Raw genomic sequence first — 20,505 nt, forward strand, 5'->3', positions numbered from 1 at the left:
GACCTCCTTGACATTTCCTAAATTTCTTATTATCTCCGTGACACAAGGGACCAAGACATATATTATATGTTTGCTAAGAAATCTCTTTGTGGAAGTCCCAATATTTTTATTATGAAGATATTGCAGGAGATATTTGTGCTCACACAGGGACTGAGAGCTCCTTTCATCAAAGGAACTACATAGGATTTTCGGAGGATCTGGATCCTTAGGATTTTTTTCCTATGGTGGTCTTCTGTTTACATGATTGGAATCCTTAGGAATTTTTTCGTAGGATTCATCTGCACTACATTTTGGAGGAAAAATTCCATCCACTCAAACTTGTTCATAGAATTCCTTTATTTTCATGTGCTATCAAACACTCTTCCATCCAAATTCATGTAGTTTTGTAATCATGTAGGATACAAGAGGACATGATACTCTGTTTCTGCGTTTTGCCTATTCCTTTTTGAGAATCCTGTGAATCAAAGAGACCCTGAATTTCTCGGAGTTTAGGATTCTTGTTCTATGTTTTTTTGAGGGATTTTCTCTCTCTATATAAAATCCTCCGTATACTTGTATAGAAGGCCCAATCGGGCATGTCTATGTCTCGCTTGGCGTGAGACAGAGGTAGATTGTCGCAGGAATGGGCTTGTCTTTTTCTTTTGAGTGGAAGGAATGGGCTTGTCTTTTCTAGTTAGTTTGTTCTGCTCGCTCCCCTCCCTCATTTTTATGTATTATATATTGTCTCAAAAAATGTATTATATATATATATATATATATATATATATATATATATATATATTTGTCTCATAAATCACTTTACTTAATTTTTTAGAAAACATTCAACGTGCATTTAAATTGCCTATGTAGTGTAAAAAATGTTTGCACTTTGAAATATGTTCATTCCATACAATAAAAATGTTCGTGACATTTAAACCAGGGCTATTTATGACCTTACTGCAAGACATAACAGTGTCTAGCCTTCAGCGATCCTGCGAACAGCCCAACAAGTGGTTTTCCTGTGTGTGCAGGTAGCGTTGTTGTTTTTATTTTGCACGCTGGTTTCTTTAAGATCGGCGTGCTTTGCATCGGTTTTCCTTTTTCTGTCCGTTTTTTCTTTACTTTTGGGTTCTAGCTTTTTCTTTTTTCGGTTTCTTTTCTTCTTCTTTTTCTTCCATTTTTCGTTTTTTCCTTCTCTGCAGTTCTTTATCAGTTTTCTTTGTTTTTGGCCTTTGCATTTTTCTTTTTATTTATCATTATCCTTTGCTAAAAAGCACGTCGATTGTTTTTCAATACACGTTGTACATTTTTCATATATAAGCATAACATTTTTTGATACACGTTGAACATTTGTGACATACATAATCATCATTTTTTCAGATACATGTTTGGGACAATTTTTTGCATACAACTTAAACAATTTTTGGAATGAAGCCAAACTTTTTTTTTGCGTTGTATAAACAATGTTTTTTCAAAATGTTACGAAGATTTGTTTAAACATGTAAACATTTTTCAAATGTCACGTACATATTTTTGATTGTCGCCAAACCTTTTTCTGAATTACACGAATATTTGTTTTCACCATATAAGAACTTTTATAAAAATATATAACAAACAATTTTGAAAAGCAGTGTCAGTTTGAAATGTCACATACATCTTCTGGAATTACATGAGCTGGTTTTTACATTGTATGGGTATTAACTTTTTTTTAAAAAGACTTATGAGCATGTTTTGAAACAAAGCGAACATATTTTTAAATGTTATGTACCTTATTTTTGAATGGAACACACATTTTAAAGTTGATGAAACATTTTTTAAACTGCATGAAGTTTTTTAAATATGTGATGAACACTTTGAAAATTTTATTAAATTATATATATATATATATATAAAGATAAAGAAAAGTAAAAAGAAACATGGTGCATGACGAGAATAACATGGCTACTGGGAGGCCTACTACACAGCAATCCTATGGGATGCGCGCCGACTAATGCCAGGTCGAGAGAGAATAGGCCCAAACTGAATGCAAGATAATAGGCCAAGGCCCAAACCGAATGCACGAACGAAGAAAGCCCGTTCAAGAGAGAGCGGGCTTAAGCCCACCTCCTTCCCCATGTCATCACCTGGTTGTCCCTGTTCGGCCCTCTCTTTCTTTCGGGAGCGCCTGTACACCGCCCGTGTGCGCCCGTTCTTCGCGGCTTCGCTGAAGCGACGCGAAATGGGCCGGCCTAATTATCACGTTTCGAGCGGAAAAAAAGAAGAAGCGCACGCGAGGATCGAACTCCCAACCTCCCGGTGGATTCTAGCGTGCGTAGCCAGCCAAGCTTGCGACCTACAGCAGTTTTAGTGCAGCGCAAGTCTTAAAGTAGACAGCGGCAATTCATTTTTTCCAAAAAAATTATTATTTTTAATAATATACAGTGAACAAACTATAAAATATAGTGAACCATTTTTGTAAGCAAACACTGAAAATTTTTCAAATACATAAATGAACATTTTGTAGTATGCGTTGAACAATTGTTTAATGCACGAAGAGCAAATTTAAATACACAATGAACATTAGGTAGTATGCATTGAACAATTGTTTAATGCAAGATGAACAAATTTTCAATACACAATGAAAATTTTGTAGTATGCGTTGAACAAATGTTTAATGTACGATGAATAAATTTTAAGTACACAATGAATGTTTTAATATACGTTGAACAATTTCATAATATACAATTAACATTTGTAATACATGATGAACATTTTTATAAATTCAAAGGTGAACTATTTCATAATATATGATGAACATTTTCTTAATACGATGAAGATTTTAGTAATACATGGTGGGATTTTATATAATATGCAATAAAGAGAAGAAAAACAGAAATAGAAAAAAAGGAAACATAAAAGAAAAAATGGAAGGAGAAAGGAACCAAAAGAGAGAAAAAAAAGAAAAAAAGGGAACAAACAGCTGAAAACCGGACAAAAACAGTGAAAAAACTGGATACAAAAAACCATATAGAAGAAAAACGAAAAAAACCCGCAAGGAATAGAGAAGGAAGCAGCGAACGAATCAAAGAGCAAACGCCAATCCCGTACGTGGGCCGGCCCAACAGGAGGCTCGCCTCAGCGAAAGCACGTCGTTCTGACGCTAACGAGCGTCAAATAGGGTTTGCCCTTTCTCCCTCCCCTCCTCTCCCCATCGCAAACCCCTAAACCCCCAAAAAATGGCGGCGCCGCCGGCCCACCTCCGCCGCCTCCTGCTGCCGCACCTCCGCCGGAACCGCCTCTTCTCCGCCCTCACCGACACCCCTTCCTCGCCCCCGCCGCCCGCCCCGACCTCAGACGCCATCCTCTACTCGCTCCGCGGCCTCTCCAAGGACCCGCCGCAGGCGCTCTCCCTCTTCCGGCGCGCGGCGGCCGCGGGCCACCCGCTCGGCCCCGCGGCCTACAACCTCATGCTGCGCACGCTCGCCTCCACCCCGGACGCCGCGCGGGCCCACTTCTGGCCCTTCCTCCGCGACATGGACGCCGCCGGCCACTCCGTCGATCAGGGCACCTACCTCGCCGCCCTCGCCTCCTTCAAGCGCGCCAGCCTCGCCACCGACTACGCCACCCTCTCCGCCCGCCTCGCCAAGTCCCGGGCCGACCACGCCGCCTCCGGCGGCACTCCCGTCACCGCCCTCGCCGACGCCGTCCGCGGGCTCGACCCCGACCAGCCGGGGGCGGACGAGGAGCTCGAGACGAAGCTGGAGGGCGTCGCCGAGCAGCTGCTGCCGCTCACGGAGGCCGCCGTGGCCGGGGTGCTGCGGGAGGCGAGGGACGTCCCCGCCAAGGCGCTCGCTTTCTTCCGGTGGGCCGGCCGGCAGGACGGGTACGAGCACGGGTCCATCGCCTACAACGCGATGGCGAGGGTGCTTGGCCGGGAGGAGTCGCAGCGGGAGTTCTGGGATCTGGTGCAGGAGATGAAGGCCGGCGAGCTGCACATCGACATCGATACCTACATGAAGCTGTCCCGGCAGTTCCAGAAGCGCCACATGATGACCGAGGCCGTGGAGCTCTACGAGCTCATGATGGACGGCCCCTACAAGCCCGCGCAGCAGGACGGGCCGCTGCTCCTCCGGCGCATCGCCATGGGGCCAGAGCCTGACCTCGAGCTGGTGTATCGAGTGGTGAGGAAGTTCGAGGCCGTCTACGAGTTCAAGACAAAGAATGTGTTTGACGGGATCCACAGGGCGCTCACAAGCAATGGCAGGTTCGACGAGGCCGCGGAGATCGTGGAAAGGATGAGAGGCGCTGGCCACCAGCCGGACAACATCACTTATAGCCAGCTGGTCTTTGGGCTGTGCAAGGCCGCCAAGTGCGATGAAGCTCGCAAGGTGCTCGATGAAATGGAGGCTGAGGGTTGCACGCCGGACTTGAAGACCTGGACCATGTTGATCCAAGGGCACTGTGCCGCTGGGGAGGTGGACAAGGCTCTGCAGTACTTGACAGAGATGATCGAGAAGGACTTGGAGGCAGACGCCGATTTGCTGGATGTGATGGTGAAAGGTCTGTGCAAACAAGAAAAGATTGATGCGGCTTACACTTTGTTTGTTGAGATGGTGGACAATGCCAAGTTGAACCCTTGGCAAGGCACTTACAAGCATATCATTGCTGAGTTGCTGAGGGTGAAGAAACTCGAGGAGGCACTGGGCCTTCTTAAATCAATGAAAGCCCGCAAGTTTCCACCTTTTGCAGACCCCTTCCCTTCAAACATCGCTGAATACGGGACGCTTGAAGATGCCAGGGACTTTCTCAAGGCCTTGAAAGGATCGTCTAATAACTATCCGCAGCCCCCTATCTATGTGCAGATGTTCAAGGCATTCTTCGCGGAGGGGAGGTACTCAGAAGCTCAGGATTTACTCTACAAATGCCCCATCCATATCCGCAGGCATCATGATGTCACCGAGCTGTTTGAACCAAAAAAAGTTCAGGCTACTGCTTGACTGAAACACAATAAATTGTTGGTGAGATTATGGTGAACTCCTGCTTTCGCATACTAGCTAGCTGTTGTTTAGTGATCCTGGTCATGAGTGTTACATGGTAATAATTGTAATGCGAATATTTCGTTGAGTTGTCTTTTCTGTCGTTTCTCCTCTCTTCCTTTTTGCATCTTTGCAAATGTTCCATTTGAAATACAACCTAAGTTTCACCCTCTACCTTCTTTTTGTGTTGATCACAACTTTTTGAGCTACAACACACATATCTAGAGCTTAGAATTATGATCTATGTTCCTATAATGATCAGTGTTGATATGATGAGCAGGTCAGGACTCTATTGGTTTAGTTAGAACTCACAGCTAGTATGAGCCTTTGTTTACTGCAGCATGCTTGTCAAATTTATTTATCAGCATGTCCCTTTTTTCTACTCCCTCCGTCCGAAAATACTTGTCATCAAAATGGATAAAAAGGGGTGTATCTAGAACTAAAATACATCTAGATACATCCCCTTTTATTCATTTTGATGACAAGTATTTCCGGACGGAGGGAGTATGTTATAAGCTGCTATAGTTTAGTGCTAGGTCAAATTACTAATGAATTTTGTTGAATTTTTAGGTAAAACATTGTTATTGGTATCTTAATGTTCGAATTATAGGGGAAGTTTGTAAACAATTGACCACCATGGGAGTCCATAATTTGTCCCTCGTAAATTCATGGTTAATAGAAGACTAATAAGCTACAGAATGCTTATCCCTTCACATCACATTTCAATAGAAACAAGTCGAACAGAATCTTTGTAATAGCCACACTTTCATTTCATATACATAGGTGAATAATAATACATCCTATTCACACCACTCTTATTCATGTTACAAATAAGAACACCATAATAACACAACCTCGGGATATCCAGGGCACCTCCAAGCAGCACCTCTTATTTGAACTTTCACACTGGACAAAGCATGAGCAGATAATATCATGACTAAGGAACTCTGGCTCTCTTAAGAAGATGGATACATGGTTGTGCTCTTCTGGAGTGCCTTATCCACCTCCAGTACTTTTCTGTCCTTTCTCCTCTCTCCCTTTTCCCCTGTACTTTCTGTGTCTTTGCAAATGCCATTCCATTTGAAATACAACCTAAGTTTCATGCTGTACCTTATTCTTTTCGTGGTGATCACAACCTTTTGAGCTACAGCACCACATATCTAGAGCTTAGAATTATGATACATGATCCTATAACTATCAGTATTGATATGATGAGCAGGTCAGGACTCTCTTGGTTTAGTCGGAACTCACAGCTAGTATGAGGTTGTTTACTGTGGCATGCCTGCCAAATTTATTTATCAGCATGTACCCTTTTTCTGTGTTATAGGCTGGTATAGTCAGAACTTCGTTGTAGTTTTAAGTAAGATATTTTTATTGGTATTTTAATGTTCGGATTATAGGGGAAATTAGTAAACAATTGGCCATCGTGGGAGTCCATAATTTATCCCTCCTAAATTGATGGTTAATAGAAAGACCAAATATGCCACAGAAAGCTTATTGTCTCACATCATATTCAAATAGAAACGAGTCGAACAGAATCACTGTAATAACCACACTTTCATTTCATATATAAGAATATCATACAGCAGTGAATAACAGTACAGCCTATTTCACATCACTCTTATTCATGTTACAAAGTAGCATAACCTCAGGATATCTAGGGCACCTCCAAGCAGCACCTCTTATTTGAACTTTCATGCTGGACGAAGCATGAACAGATAATACCATGACTAAGGAACCTTGGTTCTCTTAAGAAGATGGATACATAGTTGTGCTCTTCTGGAGTGCCCAAGACATGTGCTTACGCTTGATGAAGTCTGAAGCCACCGAATCCACATCTGTATTCACATCATCTTTCTTGATAGGATTGGCATGGTTGTCCTGAAACCTGACTTGTTTTTTGGGCGCTTGGACATGGTTCGCTCCTACTGCTGCTTCTTTCTTCGTAACACTGGCATGGTTGTCCTGAAAGTTGGCATGGGGATGGTGGGCTTGGAAGTAGAGCATACGAGTGTGCGACATTGCTCTGTGGCTCCTTGCTTGGGGGTACGAGGAAATGCTGGAAGGGTAGGAACTGGTTTGTTGCTGTGATGTGCTCTTGTCCTCTTTTATAGGCCCATAAGGATGCTTATTCTTAGACGGCAAGTGGGCATCATATTCTCCACTGCTGACAATTTTGAGATATTTTTCGTGTTCTCTTTCTTGTTAGCTTTCTTCATTCAATTTGTTAGGCGTTGAATGACTCCATCTTTATCTTGTAAAGTATTTTTGCTTGCTAGGGCTTCTCGCTTAGCGTGGACCTAAGTTAAGTTCCTTCTGCAGTTCTTTTTTCATAGGACGCAGTTGAGTTGTTTTTCCACTTCCTCTCATAAAGATAAGTAATATCTTCTTTCGTATGCTGGCATGAACCAGTTCAGGAAATTATATATTTTACACTTTTTGTTAACCGTGAATAACAAGGCAAGTCCCAAGCATATGATCCAGCTCTTTTACTGCAGTGATTTGTGATAATATTCAGTCCATGGATCCATCAAACTACTAGAAAAAATAAGGATGCTTATTCTCCGCTTTTGACAATTTTGAGCGACTATTTCGTGTTAGCTTTCTTCATTCAAATTTGTTAGGCGTTGAATGACTCCATCGTTATCTTGTAACATGATTTGGCTTGCTAGGGTTCTAGCTGAGCATGGACCTAAGTTTTTAGTTCCTTTTGCAGCTTCTTCTTCTCTCTCTCTTTTTAAATAGGATTTGTTGATTTGCTTTTCCCCTTCAGCTGGTAAAGATAAGTGGTATCTTCTTTCATATGCTGGATTATAAATTTTTCCACCTTTCATTAACTATGAATAACAAGGCAAGTCCTAAGCATATATATTGTCTAGCTCTTTTACTGGGTTTATCTGTTTCACTGTATTTTTAGTTAATTTCATCCCTGTGACTGTCTACATGAACTCTGATTGAGTGATAGTCGTGCTGCAGCGATTTGTAATTTATTCAGTCCCAAGGATCCATCAAACAACTGGGACAAAAATAACGTTTCCTTTCTTTATCTTTTTCTGGAAGGTATCATAATTTATAATAATCTGCTTCAAATTTTGTTTTTGTAGTAGAGGTAGGGCAACCTGGTGCATGTAGCTCCCGCTTGCGCAGGGTCCAGGGAAGGGTGCCCATGAATTTAGAACCATGCTCTGGTGACTATTACTACATTATACGTGTATGCTGTTTCTTGTGACGAAAAGCTTTCCCATTGCTCCTTTCCTTTGCATATGATTCTAAACCTATCATCTTCCTGTTTCTGAAAGGGTGTGCATCAGAATTGCTATCGAGCTGCCTCGAAGGCATTACCTTTTCCTAAAGGTGTTCATGAATTTAAAGCCATGCTCTGGTGTATGTATAGATGCTGCAACTATTACTAACATTATACGTGTATGATGCTTCCCTGCGGGGAAAAGCCACCACCAGTGCTCCTTAACTTTGCATATGATTCTCAGTCTATCATCTTTCCATTTCCCGAAAAGAACTGGATGCTTTTTCTATTTCTTCGGTCCACATTTCATGTTCCTGAATAATAATGATATCCTGCAACCACAATGAAAGGGACCTAACCACTGCTTCCATTTGCCTGCAGAGACGGATGTGCCGCACGATCGGATGAAAACGATGCGGAAGACGCTGCCTGGAAGGCATATCCGATGTGGTGGCGCTCCGTGGATCAATCCAGGGCGCTGGTTTCTTGACGGAGTTTGGCATGATAGTGATTGGCAATAATAGAAAGAAGTCATATGTTGATAGGTAGATAGATATGCTCCCTGCCTGGGAAGATGCTTCGTGCATCCCATGCGCTAGCACTATTATCCGCAGAATGTTTATCACATGGGCATCTTGATAATTTTATATATCCTTTATTATACAGTTGGAAATGTAACAGTTTATATTCTAGAAAAGCGGCAATGCTTGGTGGCTGTCAAATTTTTACAATGCCTTACTACAGTTGAGAACTTGCAGGCCTTCTAGAATGTCAGCACTCAGCAGTTCGTTTCTTTTTGTTATACTCCCTCCGTTCTGAATTACTTGTCGCAAGTATGGATGTATCTAGATGTATTTTAGTTCTAGATACATCCATTTTTGCGACGAGTAATTTAGAACGGAGGAAGTATATGTTTTGCCATCAGTTTTTGCTATATGTAAGTTACTTGTTCTTGTTTCATTGGGCCGATCAATTAGTTGGCAACCATTTGATCTGTATGGAAATCTGTGCCCTGTGATTCGATACTGATACAAGATGTGACCATAGTCATGAAAATTCAGCCACCTTGCATACAGAATGTGACCTATGATTGGATATTTTGATACAAGATGTTGATAGATGCTCACGGCTTGCCTGTCTGTTGCCCACATAGATGCTTTTCATTTGTCCGTATACTCTTATATTTTGTAGGAAAATTTACTTTGATCTTGATTTTGCACACATAATCTTGCTATTTTTATATATATTTGGAAGCAATCATTGACTTCTATTTTGATCCTTGACAAAAACGATTGGTAAATTCTGTTTTGTTAGCCTTGGGGGCTGCAAATTATATGGTTTTGATCTTCTGGACTTCAAAAGACCGTATGAATCTATTCAAGGGGATTCGGGGGTGAAAAGTATACTTTCCTCCTTATATTTCTCGCCAAATTTTCCATGTGACATGTTACATCATGCTAAACATTTTTTTCACTTTCCCATAAAAATTACAGTCTAAAATAATAATAATTTTAAAATTAGGCGAATAATATATAAGTTTCGCATGTTAATTTTTAGGGGAATTTCGCATGTTAAATGGAACAACCTTTTTTTTCTCTTTCTGGGCCCAGCTCTACCCGCGGCCCGGCCCACTCTCAAGCTCAGCCTCATCCACTTCCCTCCCCCGCCACCGGCACCGCTGCTCGCCGGCTCTCGGAATCCCCGCCGGCCAGCCTCCGGGCTGCTCCCATGGCAGCGGCGGCGTCCACGGCGACGCTCTCCGGCCGCGCCCGTCCGCTCCCCAACACCCTAAGCTCCGGCCCCCGCGCCACCCGCCTCGCCCCATTCGCGTCGCGCTCACGCCCCCGCCCGCTTCGCGCCGCCGCCGGCGCCACCCTCCGCGAGGTCTGCTCCGGCCGCGTCCCCGACCACGTCCTCCAGAGGCAACGGCCCCTCCGACACCCCACAGCCCCCATTCTTCCTCCCCCTTCCTGCATTCGGTATCAATTTCTCACTGAAAGTTCAGTATTTTGCAGGGCCGAGGACGTCGGGTACACCTCACCCACCGAGGTGCAGGAGCAGTCCCTGCCGGTGCTCCTCGCCGGCCAGGACTGCATCCTCCACGCCCAGGTGCGCGGTCGCCGCCGCCCTCAAGCTCCGTCGATTTCTTCTGGACACCCATACTGCAGAATGACAGTGTGATTCTCAACTGGAAACTCTGTGGTTGGATGTAGACAGGTTCAGGGAAGACGCTGGCCTACCTCCTGGCGGTCTTCTCGGCGATAGACGTCGGCCGGTCCTCGGTGCAGGCGCTGGTCATCGTGCCGACGCGGGAGCTCGGCATCCAGGTGAGGTTGTCTTGTAGCTGATGTTTTGCTCTGCTGTGTCAGCCTCGCATGTGCCTGGCGAGAGGTCTGACTGGCCTGCTGCTGTTTGTATGTATGACGTCGCCGCAAGGTCACCAAAGTTGCCAGGCTTCTCGCGGCCAAGACTTGCAACGTCATGGCTTTGCTTGACGGCGGGATGCTCACGAGGCAAAAGAGCGGGTAAAGGCAAGTGATCGATCATCCCTTGGTGGATTTCTGTGTCGATGCCGATGCATGCCTAGTTGCATATTCATGTATAATTCTGTTCTACTTGGTATATGAAGAGTGCTGTTGTAGTGTTATATAATGTACTATGCATTTCTTTTATCTGTTGTGCTGTCTCCCTGATAACAACATTGGTCTGTTTTCAGGCAGAGCCCCCTGCAATAATTGTAGCAACTGTTGCAAGCTTGTGCCAGATGGTTGAGAAGCGTGCTTTCAGTCTTGGGTCGATCAAAATACTAGTTATCGATGAGGTGGCCACTCTGTTCTTCAGCCGCAAACCAAGTTTACCTATGCAGTGTCTACATATCTCCTATGATGCCATGCTTATTCGTTTGGAAAGAGATTAGCTAATTTCAAAAACCTTGCTGTTTTGTCAGGTTGATTTCATTTTTGGATCATCAAAGCAAGTGAACTCCCTTCGCAAGATACTGAATTCTTACACAGCAGCTTCCAGCCGTCAGACCATATTCGCTAGCGCATCCATACCTCAGCACAATCGCTTTGTGCATGACTGCGTACAACATAAATGGACTAAGGTTGATTCTAGCGTTCATTCACCGGTTATGGACTATTGTGACTGTTTGCCTACGTGCCTTGAATATGCATTCTCATCACTGCCTGAATGGCTGTGCCTTTTGAACTTCAGATGGATACAGATATTAGTTTTCACATGTGTGTCTTACCTTTGTGCAGAGCGATGTGGTTCATGTTCATGTCAACCCTGTCCAGCCCATGCCTTCACACCTACATCACACATATGTGGTGAGCATATCTTTTAATGACCACTTTCATCTTAAAGTTTATTTCCTGCATGGTACATTTGAATTTGCTCTTACTTTTCCTCCCACAAGCTTAGACACTCACTAGAAAATTTAGTTGTTTTACATGGCATGGCAGACCTTCTCTTATTCTCCATGGATCTTCCCCTCCACAGCTAGTATCTTCTGATCAACTAAGTGCACAAGCACAACCAATCTCCTTACTCCTGAAAGTTCTTTTTTGACCTCATTCTGATTCTCAATCCTTACGAGAACATAATCAATGTACAGATCTGCAGCAAGAAGGAACGGTTGCATGTTTTGCTATCCTTGCTTGAGAGGGATGCACCAAAGTCGGTGATTATATTTGTCGCTCAACAGGTAATGGTATAAATTAATTCATTTTATGCCATGCCACGTCGATTGTAAAATAGCTCATGTATCATGGGATACCCCTTCACCTGTTTTCCGAGGTGCTAACTTATGAACTATCATAGCGAGATCCATCATAGTTTCAGTTTCTGCTATGGTAGTGGCATGGTTCTATGATCAGTGCCCTGTTCAAAACCGTAGTGTTATTATTATGCCTTAAAATTAGTTCCACTTGGAAAACTTCTATATTCATATAAGTGACAATTCTGGGTTAGTTTATAATTGCTGTGTTGTCAAGTTCTTAGAACTCATGCTGATAGTAAATGAGTCTCGACTAAATCATGGTAGACTAGTAGTTATCTGAGAACAGTACTCTGTTTGATAACCGTTGCAACCTATTCTTTTTAGTCTGAGAAATCAAAAAGGGCTGGAAATCCTCCGTCGTCTACACTTGTTGTCGAGTTCCTGAGAACCAAGTATAAAGGCACCCTGGAGGTGCTTGTACTAGAAGAAGATATGAATTTCAACGCTCGGGCTACCTCTTTTACTGTAAGTGCTCCCATTCAGTTCTTTGTCTAGACCCCCAGCATCTTGATTATGTTGATTGAAGACCCGTGCATCAATTTACCGTATGGCTGCAGGAAGTCAAGGGAAAAGGTTTCCTGCTAGTTTCGACGGACATAGCGAGCAGAGGGTTTGACCTTCCGCAGACCAGCCACATATACAACTTCGACCTTCCTAAGACGGCGACCGACTACCTCCACCGTGCCGGAAGAACCGGGAGAGAACCATTCTCCAAGTCAGAGTGCAGCGTGACAACCCTCATAACAGAGGAGGAGCACTTCGTGCTACAGAGGTTCCAGAACGAGCTCAAGTTCCACTCCCAACAGCTGCCCTTGGAGTGCATGTTTACTTTCAACTTGTAAATAGTTTCTTCCTCCCTGTTTTATCTGGACTGGAGGATTTTGTATGTAGAGGTGCTAACATCCGTGAATCTTAATGAACTTGTCACAATTCAACCGCATTCGATTCGTAGTTCCGCTCATCCACAAACATTATCGTTACATAAACGATGCAAACGATAACAAATTCAGAACCATTATGTTCTGGCACAATGGAAGCTGCCTAGATGCTCGTGGGATCATTCCATAAGCGATACCGATGACTGTCTAGTTTGGGGTGGCGCCTGGTCTATCATGAAGAGTATGGCTACAGGTGCTGGACTACTGGCATTGCTGGCAAGTGATAGGTTCTACAGGCTCCTCAATCAGTCTCATATCATAGGCCACGATCTTCACCTTGGGGAGGACTGTTTCGATCTCCTCGTTCTTGAATGTTGTGTTTCTCAGGATGAGAGTCCACTCGCTGTCGCAGAACCTGTACGTGCGCAGATTGCCGCCCTGTCAAGCCAAGAGGAAAACAATCATGCATGTGAATGAAATCAATGTATGGATGGAAACATGACTATACAGATTCCAATATTGTGAAGACAGTGTTCTGAATTTGACGGAAACCAGGAAATCATTACAGATTACAATATTGTGAAGACAGTATTCTGAAACCAAGAAATCATGCATGTCAATGAAATCAATGTATGCATGGAAACATGGCTACAGATTACAATATTGTGAAGACAGTATTCTGAATTTGACGGAAATACTAGCCAGGCAGAACTATTTGAGTGAAGCTATTGCCATGTAGAAGTATTGCTTTCTGAAATAATTAAACAGCATCACCTAGATGCTTGCCAGGCCATGCAAAAATGAGTGTTGTTTCCAGAATTATTTCTGGGTTTCAATACAGTATGTTCTCCAAAACTCAGCAAACAAATTCAGATACTACTTGGAAACGGTTGCAAGAAACTACCGTATGTAAGTTAAGAGTGAAATCATCCAGTAGGTCCATATGGAAGTCAGGAACAAGACAGGAAATTAATCCACACACTTGCATGTTGCAGACAGTTTAACCTTCCATAAACTAAGCAATTAATATGAGCACATAGTTACATACTATGTTTCAGACAAAAGCAAACAAATCTCCTGGAATGCCTTAACTGATCACGAAATTGTGGTTTAACTGAAACAAATCTCCTGCCATATATAATTTGTTCAGGTTTATTTTCCAGGGGAAGAATAAATCTGCTTCTAAACGAACACATGTCGGCCCTGTGGTGAGTTGGAAAATAACTGTGCCGAGAAATTTACTTCACAATTAAGCACGCAAGTCAACATGGCACCGAATCAAACATAAGGCATAAAAGCCCTGCATCATCAGGATAACAACTAGTTACACTGACAGGTAGCAACAGCAGCAAGGTATCTCAGCATGCATTGCATTAACTATTCCCTTCAAACAAACCTGTATGTATGTGCATCACAATAGCAGAGAGATGAATGTGTAGCACATATAAGAAAGAGAGTAGGGAATTTGGTTGGCACCTTGAAGACGGCCTTGCTCTCGACATGCTTGTCCAGCGCGTGGCAGATGGACTGAAACAACAACAAGAACAAAAACAAGACCAGGATCAAAACACCACCTAGCTAGATGCTAGCTCGCTGTTGATCGATGAGTTTCGGAGAGGAGCCAGTGCAGTGCAGTGACAGCGTGTGGAAGGGAAGGGAAGGGAAGGGAAGGGAAGGGGGTGACCTTGTCGAACTGCATGACGACGGCCATGGCGAGCTCCGGGCTGAGCGCGCCGCTGCTCACCATCTCGTTCAGCGTGTCGATGAGGGCCACGCCGATCGCGGACTGCCGGTACAGTTCGATGGCCTCCGCCATCCCCTCCCCTCACCCCTGATCCCTGCCGGTCAACAGTAAGCAGCAAGCATCAGTCAGACGAGATTCCCAAGCCGCCTCGCCCCTGCAATCGAACCGACGCACGACACGCCCGCCGCAAGAGAAAACCCTAGACGTCGGGCCCCCGGGGCGCCGCCGCCGAACCAATCGCGCCGCGGCTGCCGGTAACCAGAAACCCCACCCGTCCGGAATGCAGCCAGCTCTGACCTGGTCGATCGGCGGCGGGTGCGCCGGTCGCCGCTCCGGATCTGGAGCCGCAGGGCGGGCGGGCGGGCGAGGCCGGGGTCGGGGTTTGGGAGCGGAGTGGAGCGGAGGAGGAATTCGAAATTCGAAATCGGGGAGCTCCTCCGTTTATGTACGGAGGACGGGAGGAGGCGGGCGGGGTGCTTCTGCTTGGCTTGCTTGCTGGCTACTGCGTCGGTTCTCCTCATTATTAATTCCCGTTTTGCCCCTGGAAGCCAAGCCAGTGGGTGGATTGTGTTCCGCAACTCCGCCGGCGAGTCCTGTCCGAGGTTGCGGAGCAAGAGCGAGCGTCGTAGACGAAGTAGTTGAACACGTGAAAGTAAATGACACATGGAGATATGGAGGAGACCAGCTTTATTAATCAATGATCAGGTGTTACAATGATGACTCCTCGTTGCTTTATATAGGGAGTAGGGGGTCAAGGGATAAATACCAACTTAACGTAAAGATGGGAAACGGGAGGGGCTATCCCGAGCGCTTCGTGCGCTAGCCGCCGCCACCCTCGTGGTGGCCCCGGTTTCCCCACACTCCCCCTTGGGTAATTATCCGTATATCCATGCCTCAAAATTCCGAAAAACCCAGTGGGAAAAAAATGAAGAAAGAGCGCACAGTATACATTGTTGTATTGCACGAATTGCCTCGTCAAAAACCTCGTGTGAGAAACATCAAGAAAACTCACTCAAGGGAAAAAGAGTACAATCCACTCAACCATCAAGTTGAGTACTCGATCATCAGGATCGAGATTTTAACGACGAATTTGTGAAGTTTCTCCCCCTGAACCTTGCATCTCTCTAAGTCTCATCATACCGATTCCACGCACACACCTCTCTAAGGTTGATGCCGGTAATGATTTAGTGAACATATCAACAAGATTGTCACATGACTTAGTATGCAAAACTCTCACCTCGTTCAACTGTTGCAGCTCATGTGCATAGAAGAACTTGGGACTAATATGCTTTGTGAGGTTACTCTTCACATAACCCATCTGGACTTGTGCAACACAAACAACATTATCTTCATAGACAATGGTAGGAGTTCGTACGGTGTTCAGCCCACATGTCTGCTGAATGTGGCCGATCATCCGCCGAAGCGATACACACTCTTTTGACGCTTCGAATAGTGCCATGATTTCTGAGTGGTTCGTGGAAGTCGACACAAGTGTTTGCTTGGACGATTTCCAGGAAAACACAGTTCCACCACAAAGGAAAACATATCCAGACTGCGATTTGCAATCATGTGGGTCCGATAGGTACCCAGCATCGGCATAGCCTATAATAGATAGGTCTTGATTTCTTTTATAAAACAGGCCAAAACTTTGGTCCCTTGCAGGTAACGGAAGACGTCCTTGTTGGAAATATGCCCTAGAGGCAATAATAAATTGGTTATTATTATATTTCCTTGTTCATGATAATCGTTTATTATCCATGCTAAAATTGTATTGATAGAAAACTCAGATACATGTGTGGATACATAGACAACACCATGTCCCTAGTAAGCCTCTAGTTGACTAACTCAGATACATGTGTGGATACATAGACAACACCATGTCCCTAGTAAGCCTCTAGTTGACTAGCTCGTTGATCAATAGATGGTTACGGTTTCCTGACCATGGACATTGGATGTCGTTGATAACGGGATCACATCATTAGGAGAATGATGTGATGGACAAGACCCAATCCTAAGCCTAGCACAAGATCATGTAGTTCGTATGCTAAAGCTTTTCTAATGTCAAGTATCATTTCCTTAGACCATGAGATTGTGCAACTCCCGGATACCGTAGGAGTGCTTTGGGTGTGCCAAACGTCACAACGTAACGTCACAACATAACTGGGTGGCTATAAAGGTACACTACAGGTATCTCCGAAAGTGTCTGTTGGGTTGGCACGAATCGAGACTGGGATTTGTCACTCCGTGCAAACGGAGAAGTATCTCTGGGCCCACTCGGTAGGACATCATCATAATGTGCACAATATGATCAAGGAGTTGATCACGGGATGATGTGTTACGGAACGAGTAAAGAGACTTGCCGGTAACGAGATTGAACAAGGTATCGGGATACCGACGATCGAATCTCGGGCGAGTATCGTACCGCTAGACAAAGGGAATTGTATACGGGATTGATTAAGTCCTTGACATCGTGGTTCATCCGATGAGATCATCATGGAACATGTGGGAGCCAACATGGGTATCCAGATCCAGCTGTTGGTTATTGACCGGAGAGTCATCTTGGTCATGTCTGCATGTCTCCCGAACCCGTAGGGTCTACACACTTAAGGTTCGATGACGCTAGGGTTATAGGGAATAGATATACGTGGTTACCGAATGTTGTTCGGAGTCCCGGATGAGATCCCGGACGTCACGAGGAGTTCCGGAATGGTCCGGAGGTAAAGATTTATATATGGGAAGTCCTGTTTTGGTCGCCGGAAAAGTTTCGGGTTTTATCGGTAATGTACCGGGACCACCGGGAGGGTCCCGGTGGTCCACCAAGTGGGGCCACCAGCCCCGGAGGGCTGCATGGGCCAAGTGTGGGAGGGGACCAGCCCCAGGTGGGCTGTTGCTCCCCCCCACCAAGGCCCAAGGTGCAAGGAAGAGTGGAAGGGGGCAAACCCTAGGCTCAGATGGGCCTAAGGCCCACCTAGTGGTGTGCCCCCCTCTCTTCCCCCTTGGCCGCCACCCTTAGGGGTGGAAACCTAGGTGGGGGCGCAGCCCCTCCCCCCCTATATATACTTGAGGTTTTGGGCTGCCATAGACACGAATTCTCTCCCTGTTGGCGCAGCCCTACCCCTCTCCCTCCTCGTCTCTCGTAGTGCTTGGCGAAGCCCTGCTGGAGTCCCGCGCTCCTCCACCACCACCACGCCGTCGTGCTGCTGCTGGATGGAGTCTTCCCCAACCTCTCCTTCTCCCCTTGCTGGATCAAGGCGTAGAAGATGTCACCGGGCTGTACGTGTGTTGAACACGGAGGTGCCGTCCGTTCGGCACTAGGATCATCGGTGATTTGGATCACGACGAGTATGACTCCATCAACCCCGTTCACTTGAACGCTTCTGCTTAGCGATCTACAAGGGTATGTAGATGCACTCTCCTTCCCCTTGTTGCTAGATTACTCCATAGATTGATCTTGGTGATGCGTAGAAAATTTTGAATTTCTGCTACGTTCCCCAACGGTGGCATCATGAGCTAGGTCTATGCGTAGTTACTATGCACGAGTAGAACACAAAGTAGTTGTGGGCGTCGATATTGTCAATTATCTTGCCGTTACTAGTCTTATCTTGATTCGGTGGCATCGTGGGATGAAGCGGCCCGGACCAACCTTACACGTACGCTTACGTGAGACCGGTTCCACTGACTGACATGCACTAGTTGCATAAGGTGGCTGGCGGGTGTCTGTCTCTCCCACTTTAGTCGGATCGGTTTCGATGAACATGGTCCTTATGAAGGGTAAATAGAAATTGGCAATTCACGTTGTGGTTTTGGCATAGGTAAGAAACGTTCTTTCTAGAAACCTATAGCAGCCACGTAAAAACTTGCAACAACAATTAGAGGACGTCTAACTTGTTTTTGCAGCAAGTGTTTTGTGATGTGATATGGCCAAAGGATGTGATGAATGATATATATGTGATGTATGAGATCATGTTCTTGTAATAGGAATCACGACTTGCATGTCGATGAGTATGACAACCGGCAGGAGCCATAGGAGTTGCCTTTATTTTTTGTATGACCTGCGTGTCATTGAGAAACGCCATGTAAATTACTTTACTTTATTGCTAAACGTGTTAGCCATAGTAGTAGAAGTAATAGTTGGCGAGCAACTTCATGGAGACACGATGATGGAGATCATGATGATGGAGATCATGGTGTCATGCCGGTGACAAGATGATCATGGAGCCCCAAGATGGAGATCAAAGGAGCTATATGATATTGGCCATATCATGTCACTATTATTTGATTGCATGTGATGTTTATCATGTTTTTGCATCTTGTTTACTTAGAACGACGGTAGTAAATAAGATGATCCCTCATAATAATTTCAAGAAAGTGTCCCCCCTAACTATGCGCCGTTGCGAAAGTTCGTTGTTTCGAAGCACCACGTGATGATCGGGTGTGATAGATTCCAACGTTCACATACAACGGGTGTAAGACAGATTTACACATGCAAACACTTAGGTTAACTTGACGAGCCTAGCATGTACAGACATGGCCTCGGAACCCAGAAGACCGAAAGGTCGAACATGAGTCGTATAGAAGATACGATCAACATGAAGATGTTCACCGATGTTGACTAGTCCGTCTCACGTGATGATCGGACACGGCCTAGTTGACTCGGATCATGTAATCACTTAGATGGCTAGAGGGATGTCTATCTGAGTGGGAGTTCATAAGATGAACTTAATTATCCTGAACATAGTCAAAAGGTCTTCGCAAATTATGTCGTGGCTCACGCTTTAGTTCTACTGTTTAGATATGTTCCTAGAGAAAATTTAGTTGAAAGTTGATAGTAGCAATTATGCGGACTAGGTCCGTAAACTGAGGATTGTCCTCATTGCTTCATAGAAGGCTTATGTCCTTAATGCACCGCTCAGTGTGCTGAACCTCGAACGTTGTCTATGGATGTTGCGAACATCTGACATACACATTTTGATAACTACGTGATAGTTCAGTTAAACGGTTTAGAGTTGAGGCACCGAAGACGTTTTGAAACGTCGCGAGACATATGAGATGTTTCGAGGGCTGAAATTGGGATTTCAGGCTCGTGCCCACGTCAAGAGGTATAAGACCTCCGACGGTTTTCTTAGCCTGCAAACTAAGGGAGAAAAGCTCAATTGTTGAGCTTGTGCTCAGATTGTCTGAGTACAATAATCATTTGAATCGAGTGGGAGTTGATCTTCTAGATGAGATAGTGATGTTTCTCCGAACTCATTACCACCAAGCTGCTAGAGCTTCGTGATGAACTATAATATATCAGGGACATATATGATGATCCTTGAGATATTCGCGATGTTTGACACCACAAAAGTAGAAATCAAGAAGGAGCATCAATTGTTGATGGTTGAACCACTAGTTTCAAGAAGGGCAAGGGCAAGAAGGGATACTTCATGAAACGGCAAATCAGCTGCTGCTTTAGTGAAGAAACCCAAGGTTGAACCCAAACCCGAGACTAAGTGCTTCTGTAATAAGGGGAACAGCCACTGGAGCAGAATTACCCTAGATACTTGGTAGATGAGAAGGCTGGCAAGGTCGATAGAAGTATATTGGATATACATTGTGTTAATGTGTACTTTACTAGTACTCCTAGTAGCACCATGGTATTGGATACCGGTTCGGTTGCTAAGTGTTAGTAAACTCGAAATAAAAGGCTGCGGAGTAAACAGAGACTAGAAAGGTGAGCTGGCGATATGTGTTGGAAGTTTTTCCCAAGCTTGGTGTGATCAAGCATCGCACGCTCCCTCTACCATCGAGATTGGTGTTTGCATTGAGCATAGACATGATTGGATTATGTCTATCGCAATACGGTTATTCATTTAAGGAGA

At 44.7% G+C, this 20,505-nt stretch overlaps 2 protein-coding genes and 1 pseudogene across 3 annotated transcripts; 2 read left to right on the forward strand and 1 right to left on the reverse strand.

Annotated features, from left to right (window-relative positions):
• Positions 1-3,150: 3,150 nt before the first annotated feature.
• On the forward strand, positions 3,151-9,040 carry LOC123063669 (pentatricopeptide repeat-containing protein At3g48250, chloroplastic). Of its 2 annotated transcripts, none has more exons than XM_044487555.1 (2): positions 3,151-4,976; positions 8,620-9,040. In XM_044487555.1, exon 1 carries the CDS (start codon positions 3,195-3,197, stop codon positions 4,953-4,955), a length of 1,761 nt encoding a protein of 586 aa, XP_044343490.1. In that variant the 5' UTR covers positions 3,151-3,194; the 3' UTR covers positions 4,956-4,976; positions 8,620-9,040. The 2 variants fall into 2 exon arrangements, with proteins under 2 accessions (XP_044343490.1, XP_044343491.1); XM_044487556.1 differs by lacking the exon at positions 8,620-9,040 and adding an exon at positions 5,863-5,881.
• An 804-nt stretch (positions 9,041-9,844) lies between these two features.
• Positions 9,845-12,942, forward strand: LOC123063672 (DEAD-box ATP-dependent RNA helicase 58, chloroplastic-like; annotated as a pseudogene).
• On the reverse strand, positions 12,935-15,132 carry LOC123063671 (transcription initiation factor IIA subunit 2). The gene is made up of 4 exons (XM_044487557.1): positions 14,942-15,132; positions 14,585-14,738; positions 14,377-14,427; positions 12,935-13,338 (listed from the first exon to the last, which is right to left on the reverse strand). Exons 2-4 carry the CDS (start codon positions 14,714-14,716, stop codon positions 13,162-13,164), a joined length of 360 nt encoding a protein of 119 aa, XP_044343492.1. The 5' UTR covers positions 14,717-14,738; positions 14,942-15,132; the 3' UTR covers positions 12,935-13,161.
• Between the last annotated feature and the right edge of the window lie 5,373 nt (positions 15,133-20,505).

This window comes from Triticum aestivum, chromosome 3A (genome assembly GCF_018294505.1).
Source record: "Triticum aestivum cultivar Chinese Spring chromosome 3A, IWGSC CS RefSeq v2.1, whole genome shotgun sequence".
NCBI classification, from domain to species: Eukaryota; Viridiplantae; Streptophyta; class Magnoliopsida; order Poales; family Poaceae; genus Triticum; species Triticum aestivum.